At 42.4% G+C, this 17,994-nt stretch overlaps 1 protein-coding gene across 1 annotated transcript; it reads left to right on the top strand.

The window, feature by feature from the left end:
• The first annotated feature begins 5,831 nt into the window (after positions 1–5,831).
• On the top strand, positions 5,832–15,595 carry LOC120742695 (protein ELFN1-like). Its single transcript, XM_040046161.1, has 4 exons — positions 5,832–6,139; positions 6,224–6,377; positions 8,867–9,033; positions 10,575–15,595. The coding sequence occupies exons 1-4, from the start codon at positions 5,850–5,852 to the stop codon at positions 12,661–12,663; spliced, it is 2,700 nt and encodes an 899-aa protein (XP_039902095.1). The 5' UTR covers positions 5,832–5,849; the 3' UTR covers positions 12,664–15,595.
• The last annotated feature ends 2,399 nt before the right edge of the window (positions 15,596–17,994 follow it).

Below are 17,994 nucleotides of genomic sequence, written 5' to 3'. Positions count from 1 at the left end.
GTTATTAATGCGCTCATATTTTAGCCTCATTCACAGCCTGTCCAGGAGTGCAACTCATCTCCTAAGTGTTGCTCATCGGTCACATGGGGGGAAAAAAAGTGAAAAATGATGTAGAAGATGTTAAAAAATAGACAATTCAGTTCTACTAGTAAGAACATTTACTTTTAATTTACATTTACACAATTTTTTTGCAGCGGTAAAAACTGCTGATCTTTTTAATGATCATGCAGGTTTTTAATCAAACTTCCAGTTTATCCCAAAGTAGGAACTCCAAGCACTTTATTATGAAAACCGTCATTACATCGACCAGTCCCATCTGCTGTCAAAACAACCTAAATGTTTTATGCCATAGATTCTACAAGATGTTGGAAACATCCATTTGAAATGCTGGTCCATGCTGACATGATTGGATCGCGTGGTTTCTGCAGATTCGTCAGCCATACTTTCATGTTGTGAAAATCTCAGGAGATCAGCAGTCTGAGAAATACTCAAACTCACCCATCTGGCATCAACACTCACATCACGGCTGCAGTGACGGAGACCGCTTTTTGTCTTGATTCTGATGTTTCATGTGGACATTAGCTGAAGCCCCGGACTTGTGTGCTGGATCTTATGCTTAGTACTGCTGGTACATTGTGTGACTAGGTAATTGCAGGAATAAACAGGTGAGTGTTTGCATGATAAAATGAAGTTATCACCCAAAGGAAAAGAAAACTGAGGGCTACTTGAAACCTGGAATAAAATAAAATATATATTCCCTCACTTGGTACTTTCATGACCGTGAAGCAGAGAGCTGTACAACCTGTCAGCGCAGACTTTTCCATCTGGTGACTTGAAGATTCACAGTAAATGAGCTCAGTTATTTTCACTTGGTGACTCCTTGTGGCCTTTGGATTGAGAGACCACTCCCATTAGGGTTAAAGGTGATCACTCAGGACAATACTGCATTGATGAGATGCAACCCTTCCCTATAGGGGGACAAAATGCCCATTACAGCACAAGAGACTTAATGGACACCTTTCAGGAGTCAAGGGTTCAGGATTTTCCTTTGACGTGAACCTCTCTATATGCAGCTGACAAACACCGACTAAATATTCCTTGATCCATTTAAATGAGAGCATATAAAATAAAACCTTCAGGGATCTGCACCAGAAAACTTGTTTCTTTCTCTTTAGCCTCAGGGCGTAACCTAAAAACAGGTGTCTCTGAAATGTGTAAAATATCAAACCAACAGGACTGCAACTCTGTAGCTTTCTCAGCAGAGATAGAAAGAACAGCCTTTAGCTTTGTAAACAGGATACATCATCTGCAATCTACTTTCTCTGCTTGACTCTTTTAGATTTTTCTGAGTCATGCTGTGGATCTTTCCCACTTGTTCGGGGTAGCGCTGACGCAGGGAGCGAGAAGAAGAGCGAAAATCAGAAATACAATAAAGGCGCTACTAAACATTTTGTTGATAGTTTAAAATGTTTTAATATGTGTTTTGATTGAAAATAGTTTATTATTTTTTTTACGGGCCACTTGCTGCTGTTTTACACAAGCTCCTTTCTTGCAAATGAGCGTATGATGATGGATGTTTGTGATTTGAGGTTATTTAGATTCATTAAATCAAAGGAAACTGGACTGTACATTTATTGCCTTGTTAAAGATGACGCACTTATTTTTTACTGCACAGAGTAACAGGTAAAATAAAAATAATGATGCGGTCTGCATTTAGATTGGCTAACTACAATCCTCGCTTTTATTATGCAATTCTGTCTGGATACTAAAAATCTCCCAGGAAAACAAACGCTCAAAAAAGGAAGGAGACTGTGGCTATGCCTGACCAAAAAAAGAAAAAAAATCATGATGAAAAGGGAGAGTAACAGAATCTGAAATGGAAACAAGAGTAAATAAAAAATAGTGACTCTCAAAGGAGAGTGCTCCAGTGCTCAAGAGGGTCTAAAGGGGAGATTCAGTCAGAACTATGTCTCCATATTACAGACACAATATAAAAATCATGGTGAAAATCAGCGAGACTCAATAATCTGATAATCATGTGAGGAAGGTGTAACAAAGACCAGTTTTAGGGGTGTTTACAGAGGTTGTGTGCATAAACTGTGTATGTACAAAGAAACATGCATATAATATGACTTTCCCCGAATGCAAAGTGTTTTATAATGTAAAAATTAACTGTAAAAATGCCTCTAGAGAAGGCCAAGTCCAATAGCCTAAAGATGAAAATTAAGGTGAGAAATAACTAGCATGAAGAAAAACAGCCAGTGCTTTTACGATGGTCTGTCATCACTGATGCTATAAATAGCTGTGACCATGTGTAATGGTCTGCTTTCTCTTTTTTTCCTTTTGTTTGTAGTCTAACATTTTGTTTTTTTTCCAGGGTCTTTTGCTCTTTTTTATCCCCGTTCTGTTTTTCTTTTCTTTATAATTCCAAAAACAATCAAAGCCACATTTCCCTTTCTCCACTTTCTCCACATCCTCCCCAAAGTAAATTGCACTTCTTCATTAACCTGAGTTGCAAACAGCAATTTTATATGGAACTGATGCAATAAGAAAGCATCTGTGTCCACTCGTGGCTAAAGATGCGAGCAAAGAGTTGGCTCGGCCATGTGCGTAAAATCTCACAGTGACTGAGATTTGTGTTTTTAAAAGACGACAGCGCATACATGTGGCTTTCTAAATCTCTCAACAAGACAGTGTATGCATTTTTCTGCTTTTGTGCACACACAGCTATATGAATCTTTCCCCGGGTGGCTTGTTTTTCCAGAGTTTCAGAGAACATGCGCATCTACACAACATTACCTTAAAGTACAGCAGCCATGACACCACCGTGGTCAAAGCAAGGTTAGAGTCTCAGTCTTTCTCAGGATGACGGTTTGTACCCTATAAATCTTTGAGTGTGACATGACTGAAAAGTGAGGCGGTCACGATGCTGAGTGCTGAAATATTCCACATGCCTGTTCTCGACAGCTGAGGCAGCGTCGAGCGTGCGTACACGCGGAGAGTGCGGGCGAGGTCGGGGAATGCGATGAATGATGCAAAATGGAAAAGAGGCCGACAGGCTCTTAACAGTTCCTTCTGTGCATATCACGTTAGCTACTACAAGTGTATTTACTACACTTTTTACTACAAAGAAGGTCAAGTGAAAGCTAGTAACTGCTACTGGATCTCTCTTTCTGGTAACCTGCACTCTTGTTCTCTCTCCTGGACCCTTGTACTTGCCTCAGTATGAAAAGAAAGAGGTCAGGTGGAAATTAGCACACCACACACACACACACGCACACACTGCACCCCCTGCTACACCACCATATTGTTCCCTCTCAACAGTTTCTTTACTCGAGTTTATCTGGTCAGCAAAATGGACATCTCCTGTCAGAGTGTGTGTTGCTGGAAGCAGTTCCTACACTTTCTCTCGTGTCCCATCTAGGTAGTTTGTCTCATGCAACGTGGGAGGAAGTCTCACCATCAATTATAGATTATGCTGACTGGGTGGGAAAGCCCATGCATATGGCTACACACCGGTAAACACTCATGCATGCCAGCGTACATTAGTCACATTTATGAAGAAGGCTTCCGGGGGGGGTTTTTCCCCTCAATTCATTTCTATTTCTAAAGTGCCAATTCACAACAGCGATTATTGCGGGGAACTTTACATTGTAACGGCAGGCGGTCGGACTCTGTTTTGACAGGAAGAAACCGCCGACGTAAACCGAGCTCGAGGAGGGCGGCCATCTGCCTCAGCCGGTTGGGGTGAGGCGAAAGCAAAGAGAGAAAAGAGGAGCAACAAATCACAAACAATATAACAGTAAACACTCAGCAGGTTGGTGGGGACAGTCACCGTGCATCAGAAACATGCAGCTCTGGAGTCAGACATGCATGAGAAAAGGTACAGAGGGGAGAGAGGACAAAGAGGAAAAGGGACAAACTGCATACTGGAGAAGTTAAAGCCATCAATCCCTGCAAGTCTAGAAGTTCAAAAACCCCTCACTGAAAAACACATAGCATTTGTGATAAATCAAATGACAAAGAAAACTTGGAGCACAGTTGTGCCTTACAATTGCTGTGCCGTTCAATATCTTTGTCTAGACATGATGGTTGTGCGTGAAAGATTACTCCTATTGTTTTGTTTTTTTTAATCTCCATTTAACACAATATCCAACGAGCTCCAAACCACTGCAGGTTTAGTGCTAGCTACTTGACCAAGGCCAGATGACTGATGAGCTATGAGAGGGAACACGGAGGGTATCAACACAAACTCATGTGTCATTAAAAGTGAAAAATGTCATTGCCATTACTCATTATGTGAATGCATTACTAACAAGCTATATGTGAATGTTTCCAGAAGCCAGCTCTCTAAAAGGACACAAAAAGTCGAAGGGAACTGTATCCTATTCCCCACAAGTACGCCGTTCTCATTTACCCTCCTCCTCAGATCAGAGGTGACACATCAGCACCGCTCTGCTTCGCCGTAATCAATAATGTGTCAACAGCAGCCAGGAGATGCTTGTCAGGAAGGCCCAACCTTTTGCTCCTTCCTACTCCTTCTCCTTCACCTCGGTGATGTCACTTCCTGTTTGTTGCTCTCGCAGCTGAGAGAAAAAGGCTTAGAAGAGAGAAGAGGGAGCCACTATTCTCGCAATTTCCCTGAACAGAGTCCCACCACATCCCTTTTTCCCCTCTCAGCCTCCTCTTTCTCCCCACAGAACCGCTGTCTCTTTCACCACCGACTGCTTTATTCCTCCTTCTACCTCAACCTCTTCTCCATCTCACCATCTCTCTCCCCCCTCCCCCAAGCATCTTTCCTTGCAGCTCCCTTGCACCCACTTTTTCTTCCTCCTGCTCTGCACAGCCCTGTGAGAGCCTCTTTCACTTTCCCGCCTCCCTGTCTCTCCTATTCCGTCATACGTCAGCTGTTTTTCCCAGGAAGTGTTTTATTTAGAGCAGATTAATTAATTAGATACAGTATCAGAGCCATGGCCATTCTTAGCCCTGGCCATCAAGGCCCAGAGGCTAATGGAACTGCAGAAAACATGTGCGTGCGTGCGTGCGTGCGTGCGTGCGTGCGTGCGTGCGTGCGTGTGCGTGTGTGTGTGTGTGTGTGTATGCGTGTGTGTGTGTCTGTTTGTGTTGTTTTTCGCAGCAGCAGCAAGCTGTGTGTATTTTTCAGATCTGCAGGTGCTTGTGTATCTGCGCCAGTGTGTACACTAATTGGACTTGTCAAGAAATGTCACTGTATATAAAAATTGTGTGTGTACGCATGCCTAAGTTTGAGTATGCATGTGCACACGTCAGACTGTTATATAAGAAAAAAAATAAGCACCTTTATCTCATCGTGCTGGTAACAGGGTTGTTTTTGTTGCAGCTCACAAACAAACCACTGTGTTTTACTGGCAATCCCGTTCTTACGCCCTCCTCCCATTTCTCGCTCTCTCTCCTTTTCCCTCCAGGGACCGGTTCTCACACCAAGTACAGAGCAGCACGCAATGAGGAAGAAAGAAAAGAGGTGCTTGTCCAATCAGAGGTGCAGATGGCCACAGAAGACATGAATACCAGCCAATCTGGCACTAGGACGACTTCCACTTGCCAAATCATACATAAATCAAATGTGACCCCGCTAATTAATCGACTTATACAGTTTACCTAGACACACATACTACCAATGAAGTGTTACATCCCATTCATGCACTCTATTTCTTCAAGCTTTTAGCAATTCCTCGGTTTGGCACATTTGCCGCTCGTAGAACAGTCACAATTCTCAAGAAAAGCAAATCCCTGTTCATGAAAATATAACCATTAAAAAACACACCCACCCTCCCTTCCCAATGGCTCCAGTCTACAAGAATAAATGTTAGATGGCGAGCAACTCTGGTCGGCTTTCTCCAGCGGATACTGCAATGACATCCCAAATGGCCCAGAACACTGAACAGGGACGGCAGCGACATAACACGACGGGAGGGTCTTCATCAGTGGTCTTGTCTACAGCCAGCTCCTTCTTCTGTTTCCTTGCACTGCTTTCAATGATGCGGCTGCCAGTGGTTAAGGCGGACTGCTGGCTTATTGAAGGGGAGAAAGGCTTCGTGTGGCTGGCTATCTGCAGTATGAACCAGCCTCCCTACGAGGCCATCCCCTCCCACATTAACAGGTACGAAAATTTACAATGAAACTTATTTCCACAGTATTTTCCCGAGTTGCTGGATGCTGAGAGATCTCACACATCTCTCCACAGCACTATTGTGGATCTGAGGCTGAACGAGAACAAGATACGGGCGGTCCATTATTCTTCACTGAGTCGCTTCAGCAATCTCACCTATCTGAACCTGACCAAGAACGATATCAGTTACGTGGAAGATGGAGCGTTTTCAGCACAATTTAATCTGCAGGTGCGTCCTGACACAATATGCATTCATAGGTTTTTCCATATAGGTGCACATTCATCAATGCACATACATACAGCAGTGGAAAATTACAGTATTATTTGGGTACATGAAATACACTCTTCAAACTATTTGGATGTATTTGGATAATGTAAAAAGTGCTCCATAATTTTACAGTATACACAGTAACTAAATGCAATCCATCAGTCTCAATGTAAACAAAGTGTTTATGCATATGAGAGTGCATATCCAACATTAAACTGCTGTTTAATCCCACAGTGCACCAGAGGACTAATAATCCAATTACACAATATATACTTAACACTTGGTATCAAATTACTATACTATTATGTACCAACCGAATATATATATTTTTTTCTTATTATTATTAGTAGTAGTATGTATGTGTATGTGTATGCAATAAAACTACAGTTCTGCCACTTTCCCTGTAAAAAGCAAATGCCTTATCTCATTTCTAGTAATCTGATCCCCTCCTCAAGGTGGTTTTCGTCCATGCAGTTCGTCCATGTGGCTGCCATTTTACAGTCAGGTCCATAAGTATTTAGACAATGGGACAGGTTTTGATTGGACAATTGACTGACAAGCAGTTTCATGGCCACTTGAGGCCAGGTTCTTTGTTATTTTAAGGGAGATTAAATATAAGCAGGCCTGTCAGTGAGGCCACAAAAACTTTAGGAGTGACCAAATCTGGTACTTTCTAACAAATAATGAATGCAGTTCGACCATGCCAAAAAGCCTCAAAAACCACAGAAGACAACCAAAGTGGATCATCGTAAATTCTTTCCTTGGTAAAGAAAAAGAACTTCACACCATCTAACCAATTCAAAAATACTCTCCGGGAGGTTGGTGCATCACTCGTGAAGTCTACAATGCAGAAATGCCTTCATGAATGGAAATGCAGAGTGTCTACAACAAGGCATTGTTAGGAACAGCTTCTGATCCACAGCATAGCACATCTGCGAAACATGGTGGAGGTAATGTTATGGAATGTGCAGCTATGGCTGCTCTTGGAACCGTTTACTAGTCTTTATTGATGATGTGACTGCTGATAGAAGTAGTACTATGAATTCTGAAGTTAGTGCTGGAAAAGTTATCTGTGTCACGGCTGGGGCAGCAGTCGTGTTGTGGAATGAAAGGAGGACCCAAAATGCAGGCAGCCGACTCATGATATGAGTGACGTTTATTTACAAGGTGGCAGTGGCAGAAACAGGCAACGAAGCGTGAGAAATTACTAACGGAAACCTAAACTGGGAGAAACTAAAGAGCAAACCTGAAATCTTAACGAAACGGAGAGCGGAGCAGAGAGACGCAGACTAAGGAACAGGATACCAAGAAACACAGAGATACACAGATGAACGCAGACGAGCCGACAACGAACACAGACCGACACCCACTAAATATACACACACAAGGTAATCGGGTAATCACACACAGGAGGGAAGAACAGCTGAACCCAATACACATGATGAGCGGAGGAGACAAGCTGAACACAATGACGACCTTCAGACCTTCAGACCTTCAGAACAGAACAGGAAATCCAGAACACGAGCCTTCAAAGTAAAGCAGGAAACACACAGACTGATTTACAACACAACACGGGGACAAGAACAGAGCACCGAGGACAGACACAAGTAGGGCTGATAAAACACTAACTTCAGGTTCAACCCTAAACTAATACAAAATCAGAATAAACACAAGGCACAAAAATGAACTTCAAGGAAACACAAAACGCTGGGTCAAAATGACCCAGGACCATGACAATCTGTGTCCATCTTGATGTTTATAGCAGCTCAGAGAAATTTAGTAGCCTATGACGAACCCTCACATTACACTAGTGATGATCGTTGATATCAAACTTGGGTTGTTTTGACATAGAGTTTAATGTTTCATTTATATGGTGAAATTGTCAATCTTATGTGAAAGTAATCACAATAAAACAGTCCTGAGGAGTGCACAGAGACAAATAGTTTAGAATCAAACTATCCATTTCTTTATTTATTCATTCTTATACAATAAACATAGACTTATTCAAACTGTATTTATCATATATTACAAGTTTAAGCTGTTCTATTTAGAATAATATGTAAACCAAAACAGGGATCTAAAGAGATCGAAATTCTTCCATCGATATACGCACAGATGGACACAGACATGAGAATGACAACACCCGCTCATTATAGCTTCCAGGAATATTCAAGCAAAGTGTTTCACCAAACCGATCTCAACACATCCATAATGAGCTGGCATGCTTACACATCTATCCGGCTGCTGGAGCTAAGCCAGGAGGTAAAATGTGAACAAGAAAGATCTCAGTAAATTCAGCGCAGCACACAGGCTTAGATCACGGTGTGAAACACGAATTGTTTGAATCGTCATCTGTTTGTTCCGTATGTTTCCAGCTTGTGGTGAGTGATGCCTGGCACAGGCTAGGTCTTCAGAGATTAGACTAATCCCACTTGTCTTTGCCTCCCCAGGTTCTCCAGATGGGCTTTAACAAGTTGAGGAACCTGACAGAGGGCATGTTGCGAGGCCTGGGCAAGCTGCAGTACCTTTACCTGCAAGCCAACCTCATTGAGACTGTTACACCCAACACCTTCTGGGAATGTCCAAATATAGAGAATATAGACCTCTCCATGAACAGGTATTGAAAATCATGCTTACTAGGTGAAACTGCTTAAATGTTGGAAATTGCTGCTTTTTCAGCCATAATATATGTACACCAATCAGGCATAACATCGTGACTCTTGTTTTGGTGCCCCTTTTGCTGCCAAAACAGCCCTAACCCATCGAGGCAAAGACTCCCCTAGCTAGACCCCTGAAGCTGTGGTATCTGGAAATGAGCAACAGATACTTTAGGTCCCTTAAGTTGCAATGTGGTGCAACCATGGATCGGACTTGTTTGTCTAGTACAGCCCACAGATGCTTGATTATAGTGAAATTCTGAGGAGTTTGGAGGCCAGGTTAACACCTCAAACTTGTTGATGTGCAAATCATTGCTGAATCATATTTGCTTTGTGGCAGGGTGCATGCTAAAAATGGCTCCAGCCATTAGGGAATAACATGCCCGTGTAGATGGTCTCCAACAGTGCTTAGGTAGGTGGTACATGTCAAAACAGAATATCCACAGGGATAGCAGGACCCAAGTTTTTCCAACATAGCATCACACTGCTTCTGCCAGCTTGCCTTCTTCTCATAGTGCATCTCTCACACGTGTCCATTGTTGGTGCTTTGGACGGTGGACAGGGGTCAGCATGGGCAGCCCCATCATTATGCACTCTGTATTCTGACAGCTTTCTATCAGAACTAGCGTTAACTTTTTTCAGAAACTTTGGTTTCAGTATCTGATGGATCAGACCACACAGACCAGCCTTTGCTCCCCACATGCAACAGTGAGCCTTGGCTCCCCATGACCTTGTTGCTGGTTCACCACTCTTCCTTCCTTGGACAACTTTTTGATAAGATACTGACCACTGCAGAGTGGGAACACCCCACAAAATCTGTGGTTTTCACAATTTAGCCCTTGTCAAACTCACTCAAATCTTTATGCTTGCCCATTTTTCCTGCACAGTAAATGTGAGGACAAAATCTTCACTTGCTCCCTAATATACCCCACCCACTAACAGGTGCCATGATGAAGAGATAATCAGTGTTATTCATTTCAAATGTCGCTTGTTAGTGCTCATAATGTTATTCCTGATCATTGTTGATATATATAGATGGTGAAATTGTAATTGTAATAATTGCAGCACATGTACACTGGAGAACAAACAAAAATAAAAATGCCAGGCATTTTAGCTATGCTTGTTTTCTAAATTCACCTATTTGCACTGATGATGGAAAAATGTGCTACTGACAATTCAGTGATACTAATTTTCTCCTGTGACGGTATCCTCAGCAGATCCCTACGCTACTCACTTTTTTTCTCAGTGGAAATAACTGTCTTGTTCTTACTATTGGTTTTGGTAATTGGTATTGATCTGTTGACCTAAATGTATAGCAACAGCTAAATGAAATAAGCTTAACTGCTCTTTTGGACTTGTTGAAAATTGTATTGCAGAAGATGTTTTTGACCATAAGCTGAAATCTATTAAATGGAGGAAACATGTGCATTAAATGTGAAAGAACACATCTAAAGGGGTAACTTGCCAATAAATTTATACTTTCTTACTGATCTTTTTCCAGGATTCAGGTGTTGGATGGCAGTTTATTCTCTGGACTCTCTAAGCTGACCACCTGTGAACTTTACACTAACCCCTTCAATTGCTCTTGCGAGTTGCTGGGTTTCCTTCGCTGGCTTGCAGCCTTCCCCAACAGGACCAGTGAGAGGATGGTGTGTGACTCCCCTCATGGATTCTCGGGGTACAACCTTCTCAACCAAAATCCCCGCATGCTTAACCAACGCAGTGCTCTGTATGCGCTCAGTCACGTGTGCACAGATGACAGCAGTAGCGCAACATCCTTCTATGGTATTGATTCCACAACTCCTCCGCCAGATTTCGCCTCTCCCTGCGGACTGGATGATTGCGCTTCCGGGACCCCTCCTGATGGGGGTGAGGTGATCAGCTTGAGTCCCATTTTCCCCGATGCCAAACCCATTATGACATTAAAGCAAGTGCTACATTCGAGCGCTGTGATAACGGTTCAGATTCCCGATCCGTACAAGAAAATGTACATCCTGATGCTTTATAACAATAGCTTCTTCACGGATATTCAGAATTTGAAAGATAAAAGAGAAGATATTGAGCTAAAGAACTTAAAACCAAACACTGACTACACCTACTGTGTGGCTTCTATACGAAACTCCCTTCGCTTCAACCACACCTGTCTGACCATCTCAACAGTCCGTCAAGTCGGAACAGAGAGATTACCCAATCAGTCATCAGCAACCCATTACATTATGACAATTTTGGGATGCCTGTTTGGAATGCTTGTGTTCCTTGGCTTTGTTGTCCACTGCCTGAGAAGAAAGAGGATCATGGAGGAAAAGGAAAGGAAGATGAGCAGGATCCAGAGAACACTGATAGAGCTAAAGTATGGTGGAGAAGGGGATATAGAGGGAGGGAGTGGAGGAACCGTTTCCCAGAAGCTTGGTGCTGGGGACAGTCTGTCCAGAATGCCCTACCTACCTCAGGGTGGTGAGATAGATCCATACAAGCTTCAGGAGGTGATAGAGACACCGGCCCACAAGCCCCCTAAACTCAACTATATGGAGGTGAGAGGGTCGGACATTGAAAGGGAGAGAGAACGAGAGAGAGAAAGGGAGATGTCACCGCAAGCAAATCCCCAAGGCTCAGTAGCAGAGATCTCTACCATTGCCAAGGAAGTAGATAAAGTTAACCAGATCATCAACAATTGTATAGATGCTCTCAAATCTGAATCTACCTCCTTTCAACAGGGGATCAAATCCCCCTCTTCTGCAGGTGGAGGAGCTGTTTCAACAGCAGAGCCACAGCTGGTGCTTCTGTCTGAGCAAGGAGAAAGGGAACGAGGAGGTGAGTTCCTCTCCCCGGTGTACAAAGGAGGGAGAGGAGGAAGAGAAGAGAGGGGGAGAAGTTATCATCATTCATTACAGCGACACCACAGCATGGAGGCTCCTCCAACATCTAAAAGGCCCAGCACGTCCTCCTCTCCCGGCTCCGCCCGGAGCCCTCGCTCCTTCCGCTCAGAGGGAGGGTACCACTCATCAGAGTCCCGCTACATTGAGCGAGCCTCACCAGGAGATCGAGGGGAAAGGGGGGGCGGGGGAGGTGAGCCCATCCGCACAGTCACCCCGGCTGCAGCCATCTTACGAGCTGAAGCCCAGAGAATCCGCCAGTACAACGAGCACCGTCACTCCTACCCCGGCTCCCAGCAGCATCTCCAGGAGCTGCAGCACCACCCCCAGATCCTGCAGGAACTCCACCACCACCCAGGGGGCCGCAAGCCCTCGATGTTAGACCCCCTCACTCTCAGCAGGCAGGCCAAGCAGAGGGAGTTAGCCTACTCCCAGCTTTCGCCACACTACCCGCTTTCGCCACAGTACCACAACCTGAGCTACTGCTCCAGCCCCGAGGAAGACGAGGAGGAGGAAGGGCTCCTCTGCACCCCGACCCTGGGGCTGTGGGAGCGGTTCAAACTGCATCGCAAGAGGCACAGGCAGGCATCTATGGAGGATGAAGGCTACGTGGCAGCCGGACATGCGCTGAGGCGAAAAGTTCAGTTTGCCAAGGATGAAGATCTCCATGACATACTGGACTACTGGAAGGGCGTGTCCGCCCAGCAGAAGGCCTGATCCCACGTGTGGAGATCCCCCCAAACCATCCGAAGATGGAAAATTAACAAAAGTGCATCCATGCCATACTGATACACAGTGACTTATTCAACAAAGAGCTGTAAATACACACAAATGCACACATCTTACAGGAGCAACAGAATCAGATTGCACATACGTGTACACACAGACACACACACACGGACATACTTTACACAAACTAAGCCTTTTCTTCTGAGAGCACGGAGGAGGACCAAACTAATATATTATACTGAACGACAAAAATTATAACATATAGAGACTGAGTTACTTTTTGTAATGTAATGGAAGTTATAGCTCAGAGTTATGTAGCTATTTGTACTAAGTTTTGAATGAAGAAAAGCAGAATCATCATTAAGAATAGAAACCTTAAATGTTGCTGGGCGGGCCATCCTGAACAGTCCAGGGATGCTTTCAATCTCGTCGCAGCGGTGTATAATAAAGACTTTGCTTTTCCAGAGAGGTTGTTTTTGCATCGCGTCCTGCGATGCTGCCACATGAGTAGACTTTTTAAATTTTATTTTATTTATTTTTTTAAACTTCTGTGATTTCGGAGATTGAAAACATCAAAAGCAACAAATTCTGGATGGGTCGCCGGGCTACAGTAATATTTAACTGTGCTGAGAATGAGTAGGTAGCTCTCATCAGAGAGTGAATATAATGTGCCAAATCAACCAAGGGGATAGTAGAGCCCTACTGTGTATCAACTTCTCCTCACCACTGTTTTTATATACAGGATTTTAAAAAAAAAGGGGGAAAAAACTGCTAATATGATATGTTGTTATTACTATTCATTATTCTTATTATCATTACTGGTCTTCTATTATTCCTATGATCCTCATCATTAATATTCTATTATTTGAATATGGCATGGCTCTATCGTGTGACTGTGTTTTTTTGACTGTTTTGAAACTCTCAGCTGAGGAGTGTACACCAACAGAGACACAAACAGTCGATGGACAAGACTTTTGAGTTCTCCTTTTTCTACCAAGAGGAATGTGCTCCTCGCCAAGCCAGAAACAAGCCCACCTTTTCTCTTGGTGAACCCCATCCCGCCCGCACCCCACCCTAATCCTCCTAAAGAGGAGAACGTTGTACAGATGAGAGAGAGAAGTTCTATATTTGCAAACAGAGGTGACTGTTTTGTTTGTACAACATGGGTTTTGAAATCTTTCAGACTTTTCAGAAACCAGAATCCCGAGTTAGTCACCTGCCGGATCACTTACAAATGGTACGTTTTTGATTTTGAAATCGAACTTCAAAAAAAAAGAAAAACAATTCTAATCTTCAAATGAATGTCTTCAATTCCCGTAGGGAAAGCATATCTGCACTGTTCAAAATCAAAAAACGACTCTTAGAAAAAAAGGAAAAAAGACCTAAAACTCTCAGCTTCCTTCCCGATACACTGTAGCGCCACTGTGTTTTTATCGACAATTCACCCCCCCAATCCCAACCCTCAAGCCCATCGCCCCGCCTCCCTCACCTTCCCCTCCCTCGTCCCATCTCCCAGGGTTTTAACGTTTGACCTTTTTTTGAATTCTTCTGGTTCCACTGTGGTGCCATCGTGCTAACTTGACAAATCGCAACACATTTGAGACGATTTTAAGTACTACTATTTACAGACCTCTTACCTTCGCATCAATACTTGTCAGTGTGCCAAACAGAACTACGATTTGCACAAAATGATCCACCACCATTGGCTCACTGCTTCCCCGCCTCCAATCATTTTTAAGACCAAAGTACTGTGGTAGTAAATTGACACCTTACCCTCCCCAACCCGCCCTCTCAAAGCCAGGACCCAACTGTTGACCCACCATCATCCTCACAGTTAATGACTCTAGCACATGCATACATGCAACTTCAAGTGTACTCATGCACTCGCAACCAACACACAGATGAATGTATTCTTCGAGAAGTTAATACTGTTCAGCAGCTGGATTCTGATGAACGAGCTGCATTCAGTCTTTGTGCCCATTGTCTGAGAGGAAACTCTCTTTGAGATGGCCAATTGTGAGACCAAGAATTGGGAGATCAATAAGAAGCGATCGGCTTCCTATAGAATCAAATGTGACCAAATTGGTGCACACAGTTGACCAGTTTGTCCCGGAAGCCCAAAGCAGTTGCTAAAGAGGTTCTATTTAAGTACTCGCAGTTGGTTGTTTCTTTTTTTAAATATATGAAGTGTTATGGTAAAATGTGATTAGTATCACTTATGTGGTGAACAGAGACTTTGTGTATATCTGAAATATCTGCAGGATTTAAACACTGGAGGTGGAAAATAGGAGAAAAAATGTGATAATATACTTTACACAGAACTGTGCTACAACAAGTCATTTAATGAGACTGTAAACCAGGGGTGGAGTCAACAGAGTTTCATATCAATGCATTTTGAATTTAACGTTAACCAGTTTTGCGACATGATTTGAAACAGAGTTGACTCCAACCTTGAAACGATGACACTGAAAATCTACAGAGAACACAACAGAGATGGCAAACAATGACAAGTTTATTGTTGAGTGGAAACACTGTAAAAAAAACAAAACAAAAACAAACTTTTTTCTCTGCTATAATGAGTTCAGAATGCTCAAGTCATTAAGCCGGTTAAAGCCATAATCGCGTGTGAGTAAAATCATCACAGCTGTCTGTAGCACCGCAAAAAGCACATTCATTTGTGTGGCTGGAAAAGAAAAAAAAGGCAAATTTTTTAAAATGTTTTTCTTCTTCCCCGACACTGCAGCGGCTATGACATGGTTCCTCTGCTGCTGCAGCAAACAATCCAACTCTGATCTAAAAGGAAACTGATGAGCCGTGGCTGTTGCTGCGTTACACGTTCCAGATTGTGGCTTTAACCAAACAATAGCCTTAAAACATTCTTTTTTTTCATCTTTTTAACTTTAGTGTTGCTTTGAGAATTGAAAACAAAAATAATCCTGATTTCTTAACAGATACTTCACCCGACTGCAATTTTATAATTGCTTGATTCTGAAGCCTCACTTGAGCATTCTTTTAGTAACAGTAATATCAATGTAGCGATGTATTCTATTACTGTTTTTGGTTTGTTTTTCTTTTTTTCATTATGTTTTATAAACAGTAATGGCCTGAACTTATCATGTGTCAGAGAGTAGCAGAGCTCACCTCGAGTAAGACACAAACGAGCTGATGGTCAAGGCGACCAGGCGGCGGTGACCCCAATCAGCGCTGCTATTCTTTGAACCGTGATGAAGTGAAACTGTGTTTTTGAAACAACAATGCCTAGAAAGTGGAAATAAACCGAGGTCCTACTAACAGAGAGAAATGACAATGGAGCATGCTGCAAGGAAATCCTCAGTGGAAGGTTGTGTTATATTCTTCTAGTGAATGACTCAGGAGCAAGAGAGGAAGTGAGAGAGAGAGAGTGAGCGAGAGCGAGAGAGAGAGAGAGAGAGAGAGAGAGAGAAAGCTCTACCATAGGATCTCTCAGAGGCTTTCTTTATTTTATTGTCAAAAAAAATTAAAATGAGCACAATAAAAATAGCCTTCCTTTCACTGTCTCCTTTCCCTGGAGAAACCATACAAATGCCACAAGTGCCAGAAGTATCACAGGACTTTCATTTCACATTTAAAAGATGTTTGATGGATTACATTTGCTGGGATAAACCTTTACTTGTATAGCCATAGATAATTCTGGTCTCATATGTTTGTGACAAGGTTGTGGACATTTTTGCTTTTATCTCAAGGCAGAGGCCAAAAAGAAACCGTTTGTGGTTCTCAGTGCTGAACATTTCAGGAGACATCTTTTTCCACAAAACGATACCAGTTACTCTGCAAAATACACAAAAGATCTTGTGGGAAGTTTTAAAATAGTTATACTCAAAAAAGCTGATGGTGAAACCTTTGGATCCTTTAACACAAATAAATAAATGTTCTTCAGCTTTAGGATATTTTATCTCTCAGATTTCTGCCTCCTTATATAGTGGAGGGAAATGACATTATTTGTGGTGCTACTGTAACCCGTGTGTGCGTGTGTTACACCTGTTTTTGTCTGTGTTATGTTCTGTTTTGAAATAATGAGACGGGATCTCTGGTTCTTTAGTTTCAACCGAATGAAATACAGAAATACTGAAAACCATGAGTTGTGTGTGCTGGGCGCCTGCGAGGCCTGAATAACATAGTAATGTGATAAACTAAAAACATAAACTGGTCCATCACTGACTTGAATTAAACAATTAATCAGGCAAATAAATTCAAATTTGTAACCTGGATCGTTAAAAACTTTAGTTAGTGAAATCAAATCTCTGCAGGATTCACACAGGAAGAATAGAACAGCATACAGCAGTTTGGTCTTATTCAAATTGCAAGTAATGGATTTAACAACTTTTATCAACAGAGTGCAACTGCATGGTAACCTACCTCCAGCCTTATTGGAAAACACTGTGACCGGAGAACATCAGCACAGACTCAAACCACACAGGCAGGAGATTAAAATCCAAAATAAATTATTTAACAGAAAAACGGGTGTTTGGGGGAAATTCATAAACTTGCATCACATCAGCTGCTACAGTAATAACAGTCTGACCTTTGAAGAAGTAGGGCGCACACAGAAATGCTAAGAACTAAGGTATGTATTCAGAGACTGCATTTAAAAGATGGATGAGGCCCCTGTGATGACGTCCTAGTGTTTCTGAAGTCCTGTCTTTGACTTCTGCTTTGCGGCTGGTCATTTCTGTCTTTTGGGATCCAGAAGTGACCATATTTACAAGAAGGGGTAGAGTCCCAAGTTTTCAGCTAAGGCTAACAAGCTTGGTTAGCAAGACGTACTCACAGCTAGCCTATAGATACTAGCTCATTAGTTCTAAGTATCAGACTAAGAAAATACCAGGACTTCACTCACTAAGACTGGAGGACATTCCTCTTGAGTAGAGGTGCTAGCAAGTCATTTTATTGTTACGTATTTGCATTAAAAATAGCCTAAAACATACATGAGTAATAAGGCTCAGAGGCTAGAATTAGCTGAGTTTTTGACATCTTGGTTTTGAAAAATCCAACGGGATAAGGAGGGGTGGGTCTAACTGTGAAACTGCTTGGTCAAGTTGTTAGCCCATAAGCAAACCACAGATAATCCATCATTTTTTTAAACATAATATAACCAATATTTACAAAAAAGTTTAATGTTTTATTCAATATGATCAAAACTGCTGACTCGAACAGGAAAGTGTTTATAGAAGTCAAGACAGAAAACAATTCCAATAGAGCTCTACGATAATTAAGTGAAGTTTAAAATAAATATAAACTGCGAAGAATCACAGTAAAATATGATAAAAATAATAATAATTA

Source organism: Simochromis diagramma, unplaced genomic scaffold, assembly GCF_900408965.1.
Source record: "Simochromis diagramma unplaced genomic scaffold, fSimDia1.1 OVJJ01000798.1, whole genome shotgun sequence".
Classification (NCBI taxonomy): domain Eukaryota; kingdom Metazoa; phylum Chordata; class Actinopteri; order Cichliformes; family Cichlidae; genus Simochromis; species Simochromis diagramma.
This window is presented reverse-complemented; position numbering and strand designations above follow the sequence as displayed.

What these genes read in the sequence shown, in the direction of transcription:
- LOC120742695 (XM_040046161.1), top strand. Translation starts at nt 5,850, where the DNA reads ATGGCGAGCAACTCTGGTCGGCTTTCTCCAGCGGATACTGCAATGACA. An exon ending in CAGCACAATTTAATCTGCAG is followed by an intron (nt 6,378 to 8,866) that starts GTGCGTCCTGAC and finishes TTGCCTCCCCAG; the next exon opens with GTTCTCCAGATGGGCTTTAA. An exon ending in ATAGACCTCTCCATGAACAG is followed by an intron (nt 9,034 to 10,574) that starts GTATTGAAAATC and finishes ATCTTTTTCCAG; the next exon opens with GATTCAGGTGTTGGATGGCA.